Source organism: Papilio machaon, chromosome 3 (genome assembly GCF_912999745.1).
Source record: "Papilio machaon chromosome 3, ilPapMach1.1, whole genome shotgun sequence".
Lineage (NCBI taxonomy): Eukaryota > Metazoa > Arthropoda > Insecta > Lepidoptera > Papilionidae > Papilio > Papilio machaon.
The window spans coordinates 10,160,337-10,180,480 of NC_059988.1; the positions used below are offsets into that span (position 1 = coordinate 10,160,337).

The 20,144-nt window shown below is 36.1% G+C and overlaps 5 protein-coding genes across 7 annotated transcripts in view; 3 read left to right on the plus strand and 2 right to left on the minus strand.

Annotated features, from left to right (window-relative positions):
- Window positions 1-6,906, plus strand: part of LOC106708453 (ecdysone-induced protein 74EF) — a 150,112-nt gene extending 143,206 nt beyond the window's left edge. For 2 of the 3 annotated variants that reach the window (XM_014499975.2, XM_014499986.2), the window contains exon 10: window positions 5,753-6,896. In XM_014499975.2, the coding sequence (XP_014355461.2) occupies window positions 5,753-6,294 (542 nt within the window). In that variant the 3' untranslated portion in view covers window positions 6,295-6,896. Of the gene's footprint in view, window positions 1-5,752 lie in introns of all 3 variants that reach the window. The other variant, XM_014499991.2, reaches the window with a different exon arrangement.
- A 4,339-nt stretch (window positions 6,907-11,245) lies between these two features.
- Window positions 11,246-13,316, plus strand: LOC106708173 (vesicle-trafficking protein SEC22b-B). The gene is made up of 5 exons (XM_014499652.2): window positions 11,246-11,496; window positions 11,646-11,755; window positions 11,937-12,057; window positions 12,216-12,414; window positions 12,707-13,316. Exons 1-5 carry the CDS (start codon window positions 11,422-11,424, stop codon window positions 12,853-12,855), a joined length of 654 nt encoding a protein of 217 aa, XP_014355138.1. The 5' UTR covers window positions 11,246-11,421; the 3' UTR covers window positions 12,856-13,316.
- A 920-nt stretch (window positions 13,317-14,236) lies between these two features.
- Window positions 14,237-15,579, minus strand: LOC106708430. Its single transcript, XM_014499939.2, has 4 exons — window positions 15,252-15,579; window positions 15,052-15,180; window positions 14,802-14,957; window positions 14,237-14,628 (listed from the first exon to the last, which is right to left on the minus strand). Exons 1-4 carry the CDS (start codon window positions 15,309-15,311, stop codon window positions 14,515-14,517), a joined length of 459 nt encoding a protein of 152 aa, XP_014355425.2. The 5' UTR covers window positions 15,312-15,579; the 3' UTR covers window positions 14,237-14,514.
- A 147-nt stretch (window positions 15,580-15,726) lies between these two features.
- Window positions 15,727-18,063, plus strand: LOC106708539 (nudC domain-containing protein 1). The gene is made up of 2 exons (XM_014500077.2): window positions 15,727-17,153; window positions 17,562-18,063. Exons 1-2 carry the CDS (start codon window positions 15,908-15,910, stop codon window positions 18,050-18,052), a joined length of 1,737 nt encoding a protein of 578 aa, XP_014355563.2. The 5' UTR covers window positions 15,727-15,907; the 3' UTR covers window positions 18,053-18,063.
- Window positions 18,064-18,085: 22 nt separating this feature from the next.
- Window positions 18,086-19,769, minus strand: LOC106708548 (box C/D snoRNA protein 1). Its single transcript, XM_014500088.2, has 5 exons — window positions 19,541-19,769; window positions 19,181-19,457; window positions 18,788-19,106; window positions 18,469-18,621; window positions 18,086-18,387 (listed from the first exon to the last, which is right to left on the minus strand). Exons 1-5 carry the CDS (start codon window positions 19,588-19,590, stop codon window positions 18,086-18,088), a joined length of 1,101 nt encoding a protein of 366 aa, XP_014355574.1. The 5' UTR covers window positions 19,591-19,769.
- Window positions 19,770-20,144: the final 375 nt, after the last annotated feature.

Below are 20,144 nucleotides of genomic sequence, written 5' to 3' on the forward strand. Positions count from 1 at the left end.
AATTTAATCAAAAACAAAGCACAATAATAGTTTTTTTAAGAATAATAAAAATTAACATATACCACAAATTATGAAGCTTATAAAATTTCCAGCAGTTGTTACTTAAATAAAAATCAAAACGCGGCAAACAATACAAATGACGTTGCCGAAGGTAACAGCATCGCGGACATTACGAGAACAATTACAGATATTATGCAAGGAAAGTGGACCGCAGCCCGGGAACCGGTCGTCAAGCGAAATTCGACGGCCCGCGCGCGCGCTCTTTTAAATGTTTTTTTTTAAATACGATAGTATAGGCGAAAGCGCTTCGAATAAATTCAGCCACCTGTAACTATTTATTTTGTTACGAAAAATAACGCATAGGTTAATTATTGTTAATTCATAATATATTCAAGTTGTTAATTCTGCGAGGAAGTACCTACGTATTGGAAAGGGCCCGTTACAAATGCCGCCCTCTGGTGTTATCTCTGCGCGTTGCGTAAGGTGCAACTGCGCTGACCTTACTTAACGCAGCGCCGGTTCGCCGCTCCTCAGATACGCGCCATTTTGATTACAATATTTTTTAACTTTAAATGAAGTAAACAAGTCGATATTTGTTATAGCATTTGATAACAGCTACTAGTATTATATAAGTTGCTCTTAATTATATTAAAATTGACAAGAAAGGGAAATGTGTATAATAATTTCGTTTTTAACTTCCCCTTGTTACATTTATATATCAACTTTTCCGCGACTCTATCCGCGCATAGTGGAGAAAAATAGTAGCCTATGTGTTCTTCCAGACTATGTTAATATACATTTGCATTTATATAATATTAGTATGATTTTCCTTGATTTTGTGTTGCGAAATAGTGCATTTAGCTTACTGAGACTAAAGCAAAAAAGATGCTTGCAAGAGATATATTTATTTAATACGTAAAAGCTGAGCTGTGGTGACTGAAACTTCCTATTATGATAAACCGGTAAAATTTTACACTACATTGTATTTATTTATTACACTTTCTTTGTTCGATAAAAACATAAGTAAAAAATCTTTTTATCACAAAAAAACAAAGGTCGGTAGTTTAATATCTACGATATTTGTATTTGCATAATAAAATATCGTACAAATGCGATTCTTTAATAATCTATTAAAGAAAATATTCTCGTATAAATTGGCGCATTGTGCAAATTGTGCGACGCGCCGCGGTGTCGGAAGCCGGGAGTAAAGGGATGCGCAGCATGGCGCAGGCACAGCCGTGCTGTGCGCTTGTGTGTGTGCCTGTGTGAAGGTCAACCGGCGGCGTCATTTCCTGGTCATTGCCTGCGCCCGCGCCGCAACCGACGCCACGCGCACACAAACACACACACACACATACACACACACAACGATAGGGTTACCATAACCCATCTTATAAGAATTAACTAAAACCTAGTAATTACTTTATATTATTACTATTTAGAAATGAAATTATACTTCAAATAATTTATTTATCTCCTAAAGTGTGGAAAATTCCATAGAATAATCCTCATGATGCTAAATTATATTTGGCATGAGTTATGCTAAAGGCTTGCGGCAATGGTAGCCCTAGAGGCGATGCAGGGCTCCACTGCCGCCTTCCGGTCGTGCAGGACGAAGACGTCACCACTAGCCATTGTGCCTCCGAGAGGATATGACTCTGAATAAAAATTGCATTGTTTTCAAATCACAATTAATCTATGATAGTTATGCATTCGTTGGCCCGTCACGATGCGACGCGATGCTCCCTTCTCTTCCCTTACGAAAATTAAAAAAGACATTACATAAATCTAAGTTGAGACAGTGAGACGAAACAACGGTTTCAAACGGATTATTAGTTTAAAAAACGCATAAAGAATTCTTAAAGTATTATAAATATAAGAACTACTATAAATACTACTATAAATACTAAGGATCTTAGCATACAAATGTTCAAATTACATCTAAATTTTAAAGTGCATACAGAAATTGTACATCATTACGAGACAATTGGTCACAGGCAAAGATAAATAAATAAACATCTTGAATAGCTACTTGGCATTAAAATTATGAAAACTAATAACAAACATTTCCATTATTTATGTGAGACGTGTATGACAACATTTGCAGCGACGATTGTGCTATCTCTTCCGTTTCAAAAAATTATATATCACTCGTCCGATAAAAGTATTGTTGTTCGCATAATTTGTGCACATTTCAGTTGCTTGGAGGAAACGTTCTGGCCGATAACATATCTCCCTGACATCGCATATCGCGATAAAATATTTCGCAAAGCGCGGCGTCACAGATATAACACGATTACCGCGTTTCCTGTATTACCCAAACAATACAAAGAAAGTTTTTATCGTATAAACTATTTAATATTTAATAATAAGAAAATTTTGTTCGATGCATTTTTTCTGCAGAACCGCAGCACCTACAACTGTTTTAAATAAACCAAGTCGTTAACGTTATCACACACCAAGGCGACACAAAGCGAAGCAACAGCACCGCCACTGCTAACGAGGAAGTCATTAGGAGCAGTGACAACGTCCTCTACAACATTTTAACTATTAACTTACTTTGATTTCGCTATGTTACGGTTACCTCGGTCTGTTATCATAATATTCAGTTTGGAGCGTTAGATGCCATACGGTAACATATACTTATTCATACAGCGTAGGCCAGCTCACACGCGCACTCCCAACGTGAGTACAGCGCACACCAAACAACGTGTGGCCGCTATTAGAGGCAGTAAAACAGCACACCACTTTGTATCGCAAGAGGTTTGTGGGGTAACCCATTTATTGCGAACGCGGGATGCGCGGCGAGACCGGTCCTGCCTACTCCCCCGCCCCCGCTCTCCCGCCGCGTCCGCGCCCCTGCGCCTCTAAGCGCAGTTCGCACACTCGCATCCGGGAATAAAACGATCCTGCACCCGAGCCGATCCACTATCCCCGTTATCCCGAAGCAGTACGGTCCACTTTGGCCCGGCCGCAGAGGACGTATGCTCGTTTTCCCCGACTGGAGATGACATTCTAGAACTACAAGCGGGCGCGTAACCTTGATATTGCAGCAGCGAAACCAGTAGGATGCGTCCAGCCGGTTAAAAATAGAAACGGCGGCGCATAAAATGCAAGTTTTTTACTCTGTTTTGTTAGCGTCTTCCCAAGCGCGAGGGATTTTATGTGGCGCGTTCAGGGAACGGTTCATTAAATTGTAAATAACAGATCCGATGCGACGCGACCACTGCAAACACTAGCCGTGTCCGAGCCCTGACCGACCGTTACTCCGCCTTGCGCCGCCGCGCCGTACGCATACAATACTCTCTCACGACTCAAATTCACTAACAAACAGTATATCACTTTAATATTCCTTTTTAAATCATTCGTCCTACCGTATGATGAAATTCTATTAAAAATACGTTGATGGAGTAAAATCGGGTTCTGTATAAGATTTATTTTATTTGTAAAGATTATTAGAATACAACTATCCTTATTATTTAAATAGTGTTTAATTCGCAGCACAAAAATAAGGTGATTTTTTTTTAATGTTAGAGCTTTATTTATATTCAAATGTAATCATCCCTAAAAGCCTCGTCTGGCCGCCTCAGTCACTCAGTAAACACTGTATCTAGGTTAAACCCGTATTAAAGTCTCGTTTTCGACCCTAGCCGCTGAGCGGGACAGGTGTCCTAAAATTATAAGTAACCGTGTGTACACCCTTGTCACATTAAGACAGATTAAAAAAGTTCTATGTAGAAAGCTACCTTCCTAAGGCTACCTACCTAAGAAACATACCTTCTGAAAACTACCAATTACCATTATGATGTAAAGTCACATAAAAAGCTTTACTATTTTATTAATTCAATTTAAATTTGCTGTAATCAGAAATGATTTATTGATTCGCAAAATTAGTAGCTGTGTCGAAAACTGACTACGCAACAAGCTAGGTCGCTTCGGCTTCGTGTTGTTTTATAAAGTGTAGCCGGTTGCCGCGCGGAAATACACGCGGCGAGATCGTTTGAGGAAAATTGTACATTGCTGTGTGCGCATTCAAACCTGTTGCATGTAGAAAATAAGTACAAGCTCCTTTAAAAATTGTTATTAAATAATATTCATTATTATTGATATCATTAACCTTGATATTTGTGTAATAATTAATCCTTTCTCCAAAGTAAAAATCTTATCTTGAAAATATTGCACAAACATCCTGTAACAAGTTGTTGCTATTTCGTATCTTTCTACAAGTATTTGTAGGCAACCTACATTGTAAATTAAGAGAGTTTTAATTGTATTTTCTGTTTACTTTGGAAATTATGTCTCCGTTTAAAAAATTGTACAACAACAATCAACACAACTATGACACTCAGAAAAAAAATATACCAATATAATTTCCCTTCAATTTTAAATATCGATAAAATGTTTATCCTTTTTATACGCGAAAAATAACCTTTTTTTCTATGTCTTAAACCGAAGAAATAATATGAACCCATAAAGTTTCGTATTGAGTATTGTATGTCTTGTTATTTGTCAAAACATGTGTGGAGACATCGACAAAGGCAGAGGAACGGGCACGGGCGCGGAAACACGTGCGCCGGGGTCAACGACCGCCGATAAGCCGCGCGAAAATACGCGACTTAGATAATATTAGAAAGAAAATGGCGGCCGCGTCCATAGCGCGATGTTTACAGCGATGCTATAAATATGTACGCTGTGCGTAGCCATTAGCCAAACCTCTCTGAACAGATTGTATAACACGTGAATAATACCAATGATACGATTCTGCCTCTTAAAAATTATAGATTCCCACAGATTTAAAATTACTTTACAATATTTCGTCTTCACTAATGCAGATTGTATTTTGAGCAGTTAAGTTTTATGAAAAGTGCAATAAAATAACACTTTATCATAAACACAATCTCAATTTTTTAAGATTTAATATAAAATCATGGCATATAGAGGAAAGCGTTATACCCGCGACTGGACAGCGGCTGGTGGCAGCGGAGTGGCGAGCTGTCGACTGCCGAGGCATTGGGGTCAAGGCGAGGTGGCGAGGCGGCGGGCGTCGCTTGACGCAATCTAGCCGACTTTATCTATTTCAACTAGTTCTTATCAAAGCTTAGGTGAATTTTTTAACTTGCGTTTGATTCACGTCCATTAAATTATTACGACACGTTCCCGCTATCTTCTAGAACGTGCTCCATCTACATTTACAAACTAGTTAAACTACAACGCAAAGTAATATCTATATTATCTTTACAATCATCATTACCAACATATAAATATGTTATATGATATATTTACTTATAGGTAACATTATAAAAAGTCTTAATTTCATTTCTATAATGAGATAAAAGTTATTTTTGTGTTAGAATGTGCTTTGTGTTACTCGTAGCATCTTGCCATTAATTGCACAACTAATTAAAACGCTACTAGAAAAGCGTAGGTACAGCAACGATGTGCACGGAAACCTGCCAAATCTTGTTTACAAAATACTCAAGGCTTAGTTTAAAAATATAGATCGTGGGCCGCGTCTCCCAGCCGCAGTGCTGTGAGCCGCGCAGGTCCCACAATTGTTTAGCGGCCGCGCTTGTGAACACACAATGTTGAGGCGCCTTAACCCACCGCGTTTAAATTCGGCTATTGTTCACCCGCGGTGTGTGCCTCCAATGCAACTCTAATTGTAAACCGCTCCACAACATTTGCTAATAACTATAATCTTGATGATCGGATGTCGAATGTGTAGATTAACGTTGTCTGTCGTATGTTGCAGTGGGCGCGGTGAACGAGCGCGAGGCGTACGGCTACGGGTACGGGGGCGGGGGAGCGGGCGGGGGTGGGCACCACTTCGCTGCGCCCGCGCCCCCGCCGCTGGCGCACGAAGAGCTGCCCTACTCCGTATTCGACTTCGGCGACTACCAGCGGCATCACCACCACAATAAGTTGAAGCCGAAGAAGAGGCCGCGCAGCGACGTGCCCCCCGCGCCCGGCGTCAAGCGCAAGAGCCGCGAGGGCTCCACAACGTACCTGTGGGAGTTTCTGCTCAAGCTGCTGCAGGACCGCGAGTACTGCCCGCGCTACATCAAGTGGACGAACCGCGAGAAGGGCGTCTTCAAGCTGGTGGACTCCAAGGCGGTGTCACGCCTCTGGGGTTTGCACAAGAACAAGCCCGACATGAACTACGAGACGATGGGCCGCGCGCTGCGCTACTACTACCAGCGCGGTATCCTCGCGAAGGTCGACGGCCAGCGGCTCGTCTACCAGTTTGTCGACGTGCCCAAGGACATCGTCGAGATCGACTGTTCTCTGGCGTAGGCGCTGTGCGCCCACTGGCGCCCTCCTGCGCTCTCCCGCGCCCTCCCGCGCCCTCGGGAATCTCGGATCGTGGACGGGACTTTCTGTCATACGTAACTAATTCTAGAGTCGTGTCATGTTCCGCTCTTTCATTACGTTTTCCACTAACTACTTTATAAACTTTCTATTTGTCAAATCGTCGTGCATGTTACGTTCTCCGATCGCTTCTAATGTTGTTCTTAAGATAAATGTTATTCTCAAATCGTACTAATATAATCTTTATTATGGAATTTAATATTTATACAAAATAGGAGACGAAATTGATTGCTCAAATGTTTATATATTACCTATTTTTAGGGGAATTTCAGAATGGAATACTAAATTTGCTAGATGTTATTTGCGGATGGAGTGAGTTTTGTATGATGTTGAAACGAATTTTTAAATGTTTGTAATGAAATTTCTATACATATATTGCATATATTTACTGTCGATAGACACTTCCTCGATCGACTGTACCTTCTGTAAGAAATCTGAACTTCCTACCTCAAAACTACGCAAAAAATACATATTATAAATATACAATTTATTCAAATAATAGATACAGTTTTTACGATTTGCAATAAATGTAATATTATAGTCTAATAAGAGTTTATATTAAAGAAATATTTACGTAAAATGTTTATATTATAAAAAAGTTTCGTATTTGTACCGTTGTATGGAATATGTATTACTTCTTTGGTGCTTTATAGCCATTTGCATATACACCTTGTTACTTGATTCATTGAAAAACCTCACTCTTTGTAACCATTGCATATGTATATATATATTTATATTTTCTTATTGTCTGACTCGCTGTTAACTTGTTACGACCGGAGTCTGCAACTCGGAGGCGCACTTTGACCATTATATTTAACTGCAGGCGTCTCTTTTGCGTTGTCTCATTATGTTTGTCAAAAAGAGACGCAACAAAATAGTCAAAAGTACAATCAGAAGAAAGCTATTTTCAGGAGGAGGTAAGCAAGGCGAGGTGCGCCTCCGACACACTTTAGGTCTCGTTACGTTATTTCCAGTCTTCGTCTCATTGAAACCGAATTTTGAATGATATTATTTTAGGGTTCTCTGTTCGTGGAATCAAGTTGTAATTCTACTCGTGTACTGAAACCTACTGCCAACTTTTTGTTAGAAAACTGATAAATTAATAATTAAGGTATGGATTTTTGTGCGTTAATTGTGTTATATAATAATTAATAGATGTTTACTATAAGTGAGCTGTTGTAAGAGGACATGTTCTAGTTTATTTCTTTTATTTAATTGTACGATAGGAAGCCGTGGGTCAGGGGTCTCGCGGGAACCGCAACCGCATCGACATATCAAATATGAGAATAAAATATTATTTACGATATTCATATACAAGCTTATCCTCTCTGCATATCAGGAATTGTGAAAACTTGCCGTCACGTGACCGCGTGCGGTACAACACTACGTCGCCGCGAGACCTCTATTTTTTGTTACCTGAATAAATATTATTAATAATTAATTACGATTTGTGGTCCAATGTTAACGAATCATAATACTTTTAACTAGATAGATGATAGAACTAGCTCGTTGAGCCGCAACACGTTGACTTCACAACAATAGACGCCTCGGTGATGCGTGTGTCGAATGGCCCGCAGCATACAGCGTGCGGCATGCGTCCTGCAGCGTGCGGAGTGCATGCAGCATGCGGCGGCTGCTGCGCGGGGCGGGTTGTTAGGTGGGGGCGAGGGGTTGCAGGTAGCGCACATCCCGTCCATTGACAGCTAGCGAAGTGAGCGGTCCGCAGGCAACACTAGGAAATTTCCCCAAGTTATCATATGCAATATTTTTATATTTAAAAGTGAAATATATCAATTTATTAGGACGTAAGGCATCAAGATAGCAGCTATGATATGGGTACGGCGGCCGCTCACTTCGCTAACGAACTCAGAAGGATTAGTGAATCCTTGGGGGAGGTGTGTAGAGTATAATGGGTGCTAAGACGTGGGACCGAGGATACAAATGGAAGAGCATATAAATCATACAATTTATAAAATTTTCTATACATATATATAAAATATATATTAGACCAATCCAACCGAAATACAGGTTAGAAATATTTACCGGCGGTGCGTTAGAGAATTACAAAGTTTACGTAGATGACGATCTCATGTCCGGCTCCTTGAACGAATCCAGTGCCCGTTCCATGTGATTTAACATATATATATATATATATATATATATATATATTTACATATAAAAGTGGAGTTTAATCGTATGTAACATGTACATTAGGTAGGAAGATTTCTCAACGGCTCTTTCTTTAAGCACTTTTTCTTATGCTTTTGTAAATATAACTATAGTTTTAACTTATTTATTTTTCCGTCATCAAAGCGATGGCCGCGACCGGCTCGCGCATTCGGCTTTCCATTTTATTTAAATCAATTTTATCGAAGATTGTCCTAAAATTGATAGATGTAAATTGTTAATTGTTTGAGAGACATTGAAATATTTATAAAGTAGTCCAATGCGCGAGCCTCGTGGCCGCCAACTTCCATTTTCCTTTCTAGGAAATTTCGTTCGGTAGGTTACAAATTTTATTGTAATATAAATAAATAAAATTTAAAATAACGTGTAGTAGATAATGAATGGACCAGGCGACGGCGGCGAAGCGCTCTCAGAATGTGCGGGACTGGGTAGAGTATAGTGTAGGCGCGAGTGGCGAGTTGAGAATTGCGATGTGATCGAATTGTGAATTGAAGAGTTACCGGTCAGTGCGCGGTGCGCGGTGCGCGGGATGTGTGAGCACGCATGTAAAAAGATGCTCGAATTTTTTTTTTAATAATTTTAGTCGAATTGATGTTGTTGAAAAATCAAAGTCTAATTAAAATAATGTACTTAAATTTTTCAATGTAAATTTTAACAGCACTTTGAAAAAAAATATCGTTAATTAAATTAATTTAAATCGATCCTAGTCTTAGTAAAATAAATTACATTCTTAATAAATCCCAATCGCCCGATTGGCGCGGGGCGGTGGAGTTGTGTCGATTGCACCAAAATTGTAAATACATCACATATTTATAATTCAAAAAAAACGCACACCCTCACGACCCATTTGCAATATTGTTTTTGGTGTCGCTAGATAAGAAAAAGAGAAATTACTTGCGCGAAAGCAATGAGAAGGTTAGTGATTTCGGTATAGGCAGTAGAAGGGAGGCGGCGCGGCGGCAGCGGAGACAAGTTGCCTACACTTCATTATATTCTCGCTCGTTAACAATTGTCCAGTGATTTTATATGTCATTTATATAAAATTGTCCTCTTTTACCATATTTAAATCGTTGACAATGTTTGTAGAGTTTACCAAGACGACCTTGTTGTCGCAAACTTTAATTTCTTTGTCGTTCTGAGAGATATGTTTGGTGATGTTTTGCGTTATATTTGCTTCTTAGATTTTACGTGATTAAAGTCCGATTTGCTAATTTTAATTTTAGTCGATTAATTTAACAAAATAGTGTATTTTCTGCCCATTAGTTAAGTTATTTTTCTATGTATAGTTAGTTATAAGTGTAAATGAGTTAGCACATAAATTTGATGCATGATGATAATGTTAATAAAATATCCACAATAAAATACAACCGTCTCGTTTTTTCTTACAACCTCACCTCACGACACAACTTTAAACATTTTATTGTCACCCAGACAACAAGCAGCGCGCTAAGTGTCTGTTGTACCTATATAATATATACGATAAAAAAATATTACGCTTTTACACTTCCATAGATCCTCCATAACTTAGAGACAGTCTTTGCGAACTTTACAAGAGGTTTTTATGGCCTCAAAATACAAGAGCCTTGCCTAAGTTGTCCATGTTTAAGGAAAAACAGTACCCAATTATTTAGTTTGTTTCTCTAGACTGCATGAATTAACACAGCGGGAATACGAAATTGACACTTGTTCAACAACGATCGACTGTGGCACGCAACCCACAATGATAACGTGAATAGGATTTGACATTCCCTGACAGAGAAAATAAACAGTACTTATAAGTACATAACATTGAAACATAGTAAACGGTGAACTGTTGATATGACCATTGTTATTTTTATATTCGCATCCCCAAAGGGAGCGCATTGCTGGACAAGAGGCCGGAAGATACACTCTTTTCTATTAGTACCCTATGCATTTATTACCGAAAAATTATAATTATTATGAAATCTACAAAAGGTAATCACAACATATTTTATAAAGTCAAAAGAATTTTTGTATTTCAATTGTATGGAAACAAAACTGCTACTATAGACCGAGAAACGTCTCTGATCCGGTGGGCATAAGTAAAATTATTTTCAATTACACCTGTGCCGGTCACGACGGATCAAATCACTGTGATTGATCGGATCGGATCGCTAGCCATAAAAGAAAACGGGTTCTTGTGAACCCACAGCTCGCATCGTGTTGGTTACTCGCTGACGAACTGCTACTCGCTCTCTTACAACCTGCGACATATAAGTGACCGATCGACTAGTAGAATCCCAGATCCATGTGATTGTCACAGCGCCTCCTTCACCTCAAATAAGATGGTCCGACGAAAAGTAAATTTTGCATATCTGAAAAAGCTAACAGCGTCTATCTCACCGGATCATAAATTTGTGGCATCATCAAAATATAAAAGCGAGTTAGCAACAGTGAGCTTAGGGCCGCGTCCGCTAAATAATACCAGTCTAACTCACCCTGATGAAGAGCCCGCGATGTGCTCGAAACTAGTCGGTGCCCACACCGGACACGTATACGTCCGTGTTTTAAATGATTTTTATATTAGTTAATGATAGTGTCTCACGAAAGTTTCAATAATTCAACATAAAAAATAGTCAAATAATACAGACAAAAAATACTTTACATTTTTTTTCATATTTTTGTTTCTGAACGGTTCATCAAAACATTCACCTTTTTTCAGCTGACGTGTTGTTGTCACTTGGCTTGTCAAATAGCTTTGACGTGTTATAGCAGCTGTCACAAAATATTACGATTTGTTTTCGTATTTTTCCTAATAATGAGTAAGAAAAAGTCGTGCAAAGTGAAGAATAAATTGGACTAAGTTTTATAATTTAACAGAGGGACATTAATTTGAAAACAAAAATGGTTTTAATGACAATGATCGCCAGGGTCGTTGACGGCCTGCCTTTAGCAGCTACAATGCAAGAAGATGAGCAGGTAACGATGATTTAATGCGATGAAATAATTATTTTCACTAGTTAATGTGTCCTCTTTGATGTTATACTTGACTTAAGCAATGCTCGCACCTTCCTTCTTATTTTTTATTTATGTTTAATTTGGTTTGCTGTCACCGTTTCGTTTCGCAGAGCGGCTGCAATGTACTGGAGTACCAAAATCAAGCTAAAATGCTGTTTAGGAAACTAGGTCCCCAGTCACCAATTCGCTGCTCCATAGAAACTGGGCCCTACCTCTTTCAGTGAGTTGCAATGCTTTTTATTTTAAGTTTATTCTTTCGCTTTAAATTCATTCCCATTACAATATTAACATTGAAATTAAAAATAATAATATACATAAGTTTCATTATCTTTTTTTTTTCAATAAGCAATATATTTTATTAAAACATTGGGAATTTAATGATAAGTATTGTTTTGTTGCAGCTATTTAATAGAGAATGAGATCTGTTACCTGGTGCTCTGTGAAAGAAACTACAGTAAAAGACTTGCGTTCAGCTATTTAGAGGAGATAGCACAAGAGTTCTACCACCAATACGGAAAACGAGTAAGATATATATTTTTTAAATCTTACTTTTTTAAACAAAAATCATTTTGTGCTGTATTATTATATTAATAATTATTTGGTAAAGATAAATAGGATATCAAAAGATTCAATAAACATTTTATTATCAGTATAATGAACATTATGCATGTAACTTTCAGGTGAACACAGTGACGAGGCCGTACACATTCATAGAATTCGACACGTGGATGCAGCGCACACGCAAGCAGTACGCGGAGGGCGGGGCGCGCGCCCGTCGCTCCGGTGCGACTGCGCAGCTCGGCGGCCAGCTGGGCGACGTGCAGCGTATCATGATGCAGAACATCGACGACGTGTTGCAGCGCGGCGCTGTACTCTCTGGTTAATTGCACCCTAATATCATACTATGATAAGTCACGTAGATTCTTTAACCATTCTCTATATGAGATGTAACACTTCGTTGCATTTATCATTTTTGGAATCCCATTGATTTTTAAGCAAAGCAAGTTTCATAGGAATAGTCTAGTGTTAATGGATTATAGAATATTTCAATATTGAAAGTAAAGCAATTGACTGTGAAAGACAACTATTTCTGGAATTTAAATATGAAATGTTCTCATTTGTTGAATAATTTTTATTTCATAGACTCACCACCATTTTACAATGTTTCCAGAGTTGGACACAAAGACACAGAACCTGTCTATGATGTCACAGAAGTACAAGAAAGACGCCACATACCTGAACACAAAGTCAATGCTGGTGAAGGTAACAGCGGGGGCCGTTATACTGCTGGTGATTGTACTCTACTTTTGGGTCCTCTAGCTCGAGACTTCCACTTCGCTGTCAACGCAACCAATATTGTGATGAATGTCTGTTTGTACCTCTCAACACTCTGCTACTATTTGATAACATTATTGATGTAATTGTCAATGCAAAAGTTTTAGAAATTATATTATTTTAAGTAAACAACACTTTTATAAATATTTCTAAATGTGGAACTCAACAAGACATGATATACAATTTAAATGTTTTTATTTCTATTTACTTATTTGAATTTTTTTCTTAAAATCAGTTAATTTCTGAGGCACCAGAACTGAGGTATATTTTTAAATGACTGATTTATTCCAAAGTAATCTCCATTTCACTGTTTTGGCTAATGTCTGTGGCCGCTGGCTCATTTATCACCTTATGCTATTAAAAATATCTTAAGCATATAAATCTATGTTTCTTTTCTAACAGTATTCCGATTTTTGATAAGAAATTCTTTGTATTTAACTGCTACAAACAATATAGATTTAGAAAAATATGACATTTAAGTAAATTTAATAAATAAATATAAATATTTGTTTATGAAAAACTTTCATCACAATATTAGCAGATACAATGTGGCCTGTAAATTTATATATTTAGTTCCCGACTGACATTTATTATTCTAAATACATTAGAAACATGAGCTGGTGTTATAAATCATTCCAACATGATGTATGAATCTGCGATTAAACATGTTTTTAAAATTTAGCAATAACATTAATGACAATTATCAAAATTAATTGCCTAAATTATTTCATATAACTTACATTGTATTTGAGTCAACATTAAATTCTTTGCAAATAATATTCCTGTTTAGTATTTTGTAACTCAATCATACAAATGTAATATAAATTTATTTAATAATTATTATTCTCACTCTGCCTCATTCTAGCTTGATGTAAAAAAATTGCCTTATTTTTTGGCACAATATAATAGTCTCTTATAAAACCGCAAATTTGTATTTTTGTAGTATTACAGTGTAAAAATATAGTCAACACTTCCCCAAACAAGTTCCATTATCAACATTCACTTTGCTGACCTCACACAGATGGTGACGGACTGTTTGTATATGTTATCCATCTATTTGTTAATGTATTTAATTACAATTTAAATAAATGCATAATTTTGGTATTATTTATTATTTTAAATTAAACTATTGTATTAATTAATTAATTAAGAAACGGCTTAACTCACGTTTGATCGTCCGGTGACGGCACCGACTAGTTTCGGACCCATCGGGGGTCCATCTTCAACTCCGCGCGAAGTCTTCGGATTAAACACTCGCCCTGAAGATGGAACCCGATGGGTCCGAAACTCGTCGGTGCCGTCACCGGACGATCAAATGTGAGTTAAGCCGTTTCTTAATTAATTAATTATGATGTCTCACGAAAGTTTAAACAATTTTATTGTATTAATTATCTGATTTGATCAGAAAAGTACCAGAACATCATTGAATATATACATATTTGTAAAAATATAAGCTAAGTTCTAGTGCAGTCTATAGCTTTTGACATAAGGGTAAGCAGCAAACTTTATTCACATCAAAGTTGAAAGTGCTAACTCAGCCTTAAGGTAGCATATCAGATTATAAATCTTATTGGAATATATATCCACACCCTTCATTTCACATTGGTGAAAAGAGAGTTTTAATAGAGAATTATTAAAACTAGATTAACTATTTTCATCTCCAAGATCTATGCTATCGTCCATGGGTACCCTGGCAAGGTGAACTTTCACTGATCTTAATGTTTCCACCAATCTCAATGCCATGCTTGTATTCAATACCTGGAAAAAATATAATAAAAGTAGATTATACACCGCTTCTGAAATAGTCTTTTTGATGTATTGCAAAAAACATTAGTACAAAAACTACATAGTCATTCACATTGAAAACACTGAGATATCAATGTGTTCTGTTTTAAGCAGTGGAATCTTTGGATTAAAGGAAATATACAAACCTGCAGAATATGAGCAATGATAACAGGCTCCTTCCTCCACTGAATAGTACCAAATAATTGTACAGGGTATGGTATCAGTGTAGATTTGGGATGTGATTTCATGTAAAACATTGATACTCTTATGTTTACATCTGTTTTATTCATAGGAAGTTTGATCTATAAATAATTAAATAGCAATATTAAAGGAGAAAACCAGTAAGGCAAACTTCAGTGACGCTAACTTGGTTATAAAATATCATTAAATACGTACACTACCAATAAAAAATCGGCCATTTGTACTTTTAAGAAGGCCAATTGTACGAAATTTAAAACTTTCATCTTTAAACATTTCACACTTAGCAGCTAAGTCCTCCACTTCATAATAAATGTAAAAGTCAGTCTGAAAAGTCAAATAAACTGTTTATTCAATACAATTTGTAACAAACAAGATTAATAAACAAAACAAATTACCCTTTTACATTCCATACAAAAAGGCGTTTTCGTATAAAATTTGTTCTTTTCGTACGGCATTATTCTTTTAATAAATTGATAAAACTGGTAAACATTAAACTTTACTGCAGTTTAACTAAGTTGTATGTAAGTGATAACCACACAATTTTAATCTTAAATTCAAAATAACATCTGCGTCAAACTTCAAAGCTTATCTCGGTTTGGCGCCAACAAAGAGCTTATAAAAGTAACCACTCCAGCACGCCACGCGATTAATTATCAAAGAACATTTAATGAACTTATCGAAGAGATTAATGATGAAACTATATTCTTAATTTTAATTTAGAGAGCACATGAATGTAATTAACATTTCCTTATTTAATAAAATATCTGAGAACTTTCACGTTCATGATTTACATATCCACATTTTTAAACGACATCCATCTTCATATTGTCTTCATGACACGACACGACATTGACGTTTACAATTACTAAACTTCCATGTCTTTTCATGTAATATTTTATGCGTAAAGTAAATAAATTAAAGTTTTATACATACAATTTCTCCGCGCATGTTCGTCCATAAAAAAGTTCTGAACGATATAAATTGACGTATATCGATCGAAATTCGTCAAACGTAAAATATTATTTCAATAATAGAAAAATAGTCCAAAATAATGTCTTCATCATTGGTAGAATTAAGACCTAACCGATGTCTTTTAGACCACGAATTTGAGGGTTATAAATTCAATATACATGCTCTCGCACATTACACTTATGAGTTAAGTATCCCTGTTGATAAAGTATACCCAGATGATGTGCAATATTCTTTTGTACATGCAAAACTATTCGCCCTACATAGCCACCTCGTGGTAGACCATTGGGATTATTCTTATGGCTACTACTATATTGACAATAAACAACAAGTGCAAAAAATTTATTTTGACAGTTTTACCCAAAAATTTCAAACTGCCGTTGTTTACGATATTCCAGCTCATACTGAGAGGAAACCTGGTCATTTTAATCTTTGTCTTTCTTTTCCATCTGCTAATTTAGCCATGGTCAGTGATGGGACAGGCTACTTACATATTATTGAAACGGGTGCCAGAAATAAGGCAATTGGGCAAATACAGACATGGCAAACAGTGCACTCCAGTTTAGTACTTGGAGAAGGGAAATATTTTAACATAGTAGACTCCAGGACTCAGCAAAAAGATGATTGGGAACTAGCACATTGTCTGTTACAATCAGTAGAACAAAATGAAGCACAGTTTGATTCGGTATTGACATGGGTGACTTTTGAACTGAAAAAAAAAGAAAACAATTGGACTCAGACAAGTTTCAGACAACTTAGAGGCAAAGGAATAATACACTATGCTGCCATGGAGACCAATTGCTCTGCTCTTTATGTTGCATCTGACAACCCATTTAAGTTTACTGTAGACTCAGTAAGTGAAATATTGGAAAAACCTAAGGAAGAGCAAAAGAAAATTATTTATACATGGCTTCAAACAACTGAGGACATAACTATCACATTAAAATTGCAAACAAATTTTGATAAAAATTTGCTTCATGTGAATGTTGGACCTTTATCTATTAAAGTTAGCTACGCAGGTAAAGTATTCTTGGAAGGAAAGCTTAAGCATAAAGTTGAGAGTGAGTTTACAACATGGAATGTACAAGAGAGTGGGCAGGTTGACATATTGATCACAAAATGTGAGAGTATATTATGGGACAACCTGATAGAAGGAGGAGATAAAAATGGAGAACAAATATTGGATGCAAGTTTAGTAGAAGAAACTCACAGGAGACTTGCTCATTTGTGTTCAGAGTTAGAAGTGACAGGTGATAAATTGGTACCAGGACTTTCTACACAAGAGTTTGAAGAGTGTGATGCTGCATCTGAAGAAGACACGGTACTAGGTAAGTGTAAGATTAAATCACACCAATACATGCCATATTTTACACTAATGGGTCAGCTTGACTGGTGAAATACCATAACACAAAAAAGGCATGCATAAAGTAAAAGTCCGCATTTTGTCTTATGACTTTGCAAGCTGAAGGCCTCATTATAGTCCACTTTCCCTTCCCACTCCTTGAATTCGGCAAAGGAGATCCGTAGCAAGGGGAAATATTACCCCATTCCGTGGGACACTCTGTTGATTAAAGGTAGGCAATGGAGATGTCTGTCAATTGTCACTATATTTATGTGAATTAAATGGGCAGCTTCCTTATCACCTTTTACTATAAAATAAAAATAAATGCTTCATCAAAAGTATAGTATTTGTATAAATAAAATTTTAATGTAAATTACTTATTTACTTATTTCAGTTCGCATGGATTTAAACAGCCATGAAGTAACACATCGCATTCCACTAAGCGTACATCAGTACTTGTTTAACATCAAACTAGAAATAGATGAGGTTCCAGCATTGGCATTGCGACATGACGTTGATGCCTGCATATGGCAACCGTATGCCCAGCTTGTAAACTCTGACACATGGCCCGTGAAGCACCAAGGAACCCTACTTGCATTTGGATATGTACAATCATCTAAACAGAATCGTAAATTTGTTACTTGTCCACCCAATTTTGCATACAGTGTAGTATGTGAAGCTTCCAAGCACATTTTTATCTACAAAAAGTCATATGATGATAATTGCCACTTAAGAAAAAGGACTGAAGGCAAAATGATAAGCATAAAATGTGGTCAACAGCGTATTCTGAACATAGATAAATATGGAGAAGTTTTAGGTATTAATGCCACTAATGAATATTTATTTGTTTTGACTCAAACTACTTTAATTGCTATTCAGATTTAGTAAATAAATAATATAATCAAGAAAAAAAGTTGTTTATTTTTTAATACTAGATTCATTCTCACTGTCACTACTAACTATACTTTCTTCTGATGAATAACCGGTTGTAAACAGTAGATTTTTAGGTCTCTTTTTCTTTTCTTCTCTTATTTCCTTTTCAATTTCCATTTTTTTCTGCTGTGCTACTTTCTCAGTTAACAACTGTCGGGGCCTTTTCCTTTGCTCATTAATATTTTGTCTCGCTTTTTCAAGTCCAGATTCATTTTTTTTACTTTTAACATCATTTTCTATATTTTCCCTTTCATCATGCTCTTTCATATTTGATTCAAACTCATCTTCTGAAAATATATGTTGTAACATAATTTGTAATAATATTAATTGTTTTAAAATAAAAACGAGACAATTATCCAATGACTCACCTGGTGTTATAATCTCAAAGTTACATGCATGGTCTTTTAGAACAATAAATATTATAGGAAATTCTACGATACACTTTCCTGATAGATTTTCACCTAAGGTTTCTGTAGGATCCAGTTCAAAAAACTTCTTTGCTGATCCCCTTATTTTCTCAGCTAGAATAATTATTTACACATTTGAATCACTAAAATATATTATTATTTATAATTTAAATAACTATAGTAACAAAAGTTATATCTGTTAGATCTTTGTGCGGTTCAGGCATTAAATGGCAAAAGACAATGGTATGATGCGGAATTAATATTTTTATTGTTTGATTACCTTTTAACAATATTTTGATGCCACTAAATCCAGCTGATTTATAGAAAGCCAGAGATTTTGAACCTTCAAAAGGTGATGCATTTGGATTGAGATATTTATCCAGCAGTCTCGACAACTTGTTTTGTTCAGGACATTTTTCATCCACAAACTTTAACGGTTTGGTGTCAACATTAGGAAATATCCACTCAACTCTCCATGATATGATGTTTGTCTTGTAATGATATCTTGTTGTGTTGACACTGTGTCTTGTAAAATTTTGAGCCAGGAATTGTAATGCAATTCCTCTGTTTCTTGCTGCCATTTTTAATTTGAATAAATGCTAAAAATTTTAATGCAACCAATTAATGTGAGGAAACACTTTGCTTATATTTAACTAGTGTTATAAATACTTACAATAGGCAAATCTTTGTCAATTCTTGTAAATTTCTTTTTTTCATCTCTCCTGACTGCATAAACAAACCTTGCACATTCCTCTAACAAGCGATAGTCACTCAGCAAGTCTGTGTCTGTAAAATCCTTCATCCTGATGAATTTTGTTCTGTCACGAATCCCATCGCATTCTAATTCTTTCTTATGTATTCGAACGCAAGATAAACAACAAGTCTTTACTTCACACTTAGGGCAAGTATAAATTGCTTCCCGCGCATCGCAAACCTCGCAGTTCCCCAGTCTATAATATGGAGAAAAGTTTTAAATTTGAAGCAGTAAGATTTAAAAAAACAGTAATTTATTGAAGAAATTATCCAACGATACCTAGCACAAGTTACTTTTTCACTGTCAGAATCACTATCTGAAGATGACATTCTTTTAGTATATTTTTGTGAGTATTAATTATACTTAAAAGTTTTATGAAATTGCAGTATGAAAACAAAATTAGATACAATATTCACACGTTTCAATAAGTTTCCTGTAGAACGGGGAGCGGAAGCTGTCACTGTCATAACTTTTTGGTTATATTTTAGCGCGCGCAAAAAAATCCATAGATTACAGCACAGCAAATTATAAAATAAATAAAATAAAATAACTTTTATTTCGGACAAGTTACATCCATATAGTGTTAGTAGAAAATAAAATTATAGGATTAGATCCCAAATTTTACAGGACTTTTCTTATAAATAATATTATACAGTGAGTGAGTTCATTTCAAATAATTCTTTTTTAAAGTGCCAACTAGTACAAAAGTAACTTAAAAAAAAACAATTTCAAACAAAATGCACTCAAAAGTAACGTAAAAAAACAATTTCAAACAAAATGCACTCAAAAGTAACGTAAAAAAAACAATTTCAAACAAAATTCACTCAAAAGTAACATAAAAAAACAATTTCAAACAAAATGCATTCAAAAGTACCATAAAAAC

Bases quoted from the DNA above. Each gene is read 5' to 3' on its own strand.
- LOC106708173 (XM_014499652.2), top strand. From the start codon at position 11,422: ATGGTTTTAATGACAATGATCGCCAGGGTCGTTGACGGCCTGCCTTTA. The intron at 11,497-11,645 runs GTAACGATGATT...TTCGTTTCGCAG, and splicing joins CAATGCAAGAAGATGAGCAG to AGCGGCTGCAATGTACTGGA. The intron at 12,058-12,215 runs GTAAGATATATA...TGTAACTTTCAG, and splicing joins ACCACCAATACGGAAAACGA to GTGAACACAGTGACGAGGCC.
- LOC106708430 (XM_014499939.2), bottom strand. From the start codon at position 15,311: ATGCCGTACGAAAAGAACAAATTTTATACGAAAACGCCTTTTTGTATG. The intron at 14,958-15,051 runs GTACGTATTTAA...AATTATTTATAG, and splicing joins GCCGATTTTTTATTGGTAGT to ATCAAACTTCCTATGAATAA. The intron at 14,629-14,801 runs GTTTGTATATTT...TATTTTTTCCAG, and splicing joins TCATTGCTCATATTCTGCAG to GTATTGAATACAAGCATGGC.
- LOC106708539 (XM_014500077.2), top strand. From the start codon at position 15,908: ATGTCTTCATCATTGGTAGAATTAAGACCTAACCGATGTCTTTTAGAC. The intron at 17,154-17,561 runs GTAAGTGTAAGA...TACTTATTTCAG, and splicing joins TGAAGAAGACACGGTACTAG to TTCGCATGGATTTAAACAGC.
- LOC106708548 (XM_014500088.2), bottom strand. From the start codon at position 19,590: ATGTCATCTTCAGATAGTGATTCTGACAGTGAAAAAGTAACTTGTGCT. The intron at 19,107-19,180 runs GTAAGTATTTAT...TAAAATTTTTAG, and splicing joins TTGACAAAGATTTGCCTATT to CATTTATTCAAATTAAAAAT. The intron at 18,388-18,468 runs GTGAGTCATTGG...ATATATTTTCAG, and splicing joins CTTTGAGATTATAACACCAG to AAGATGAGTTTGAATCAAAT.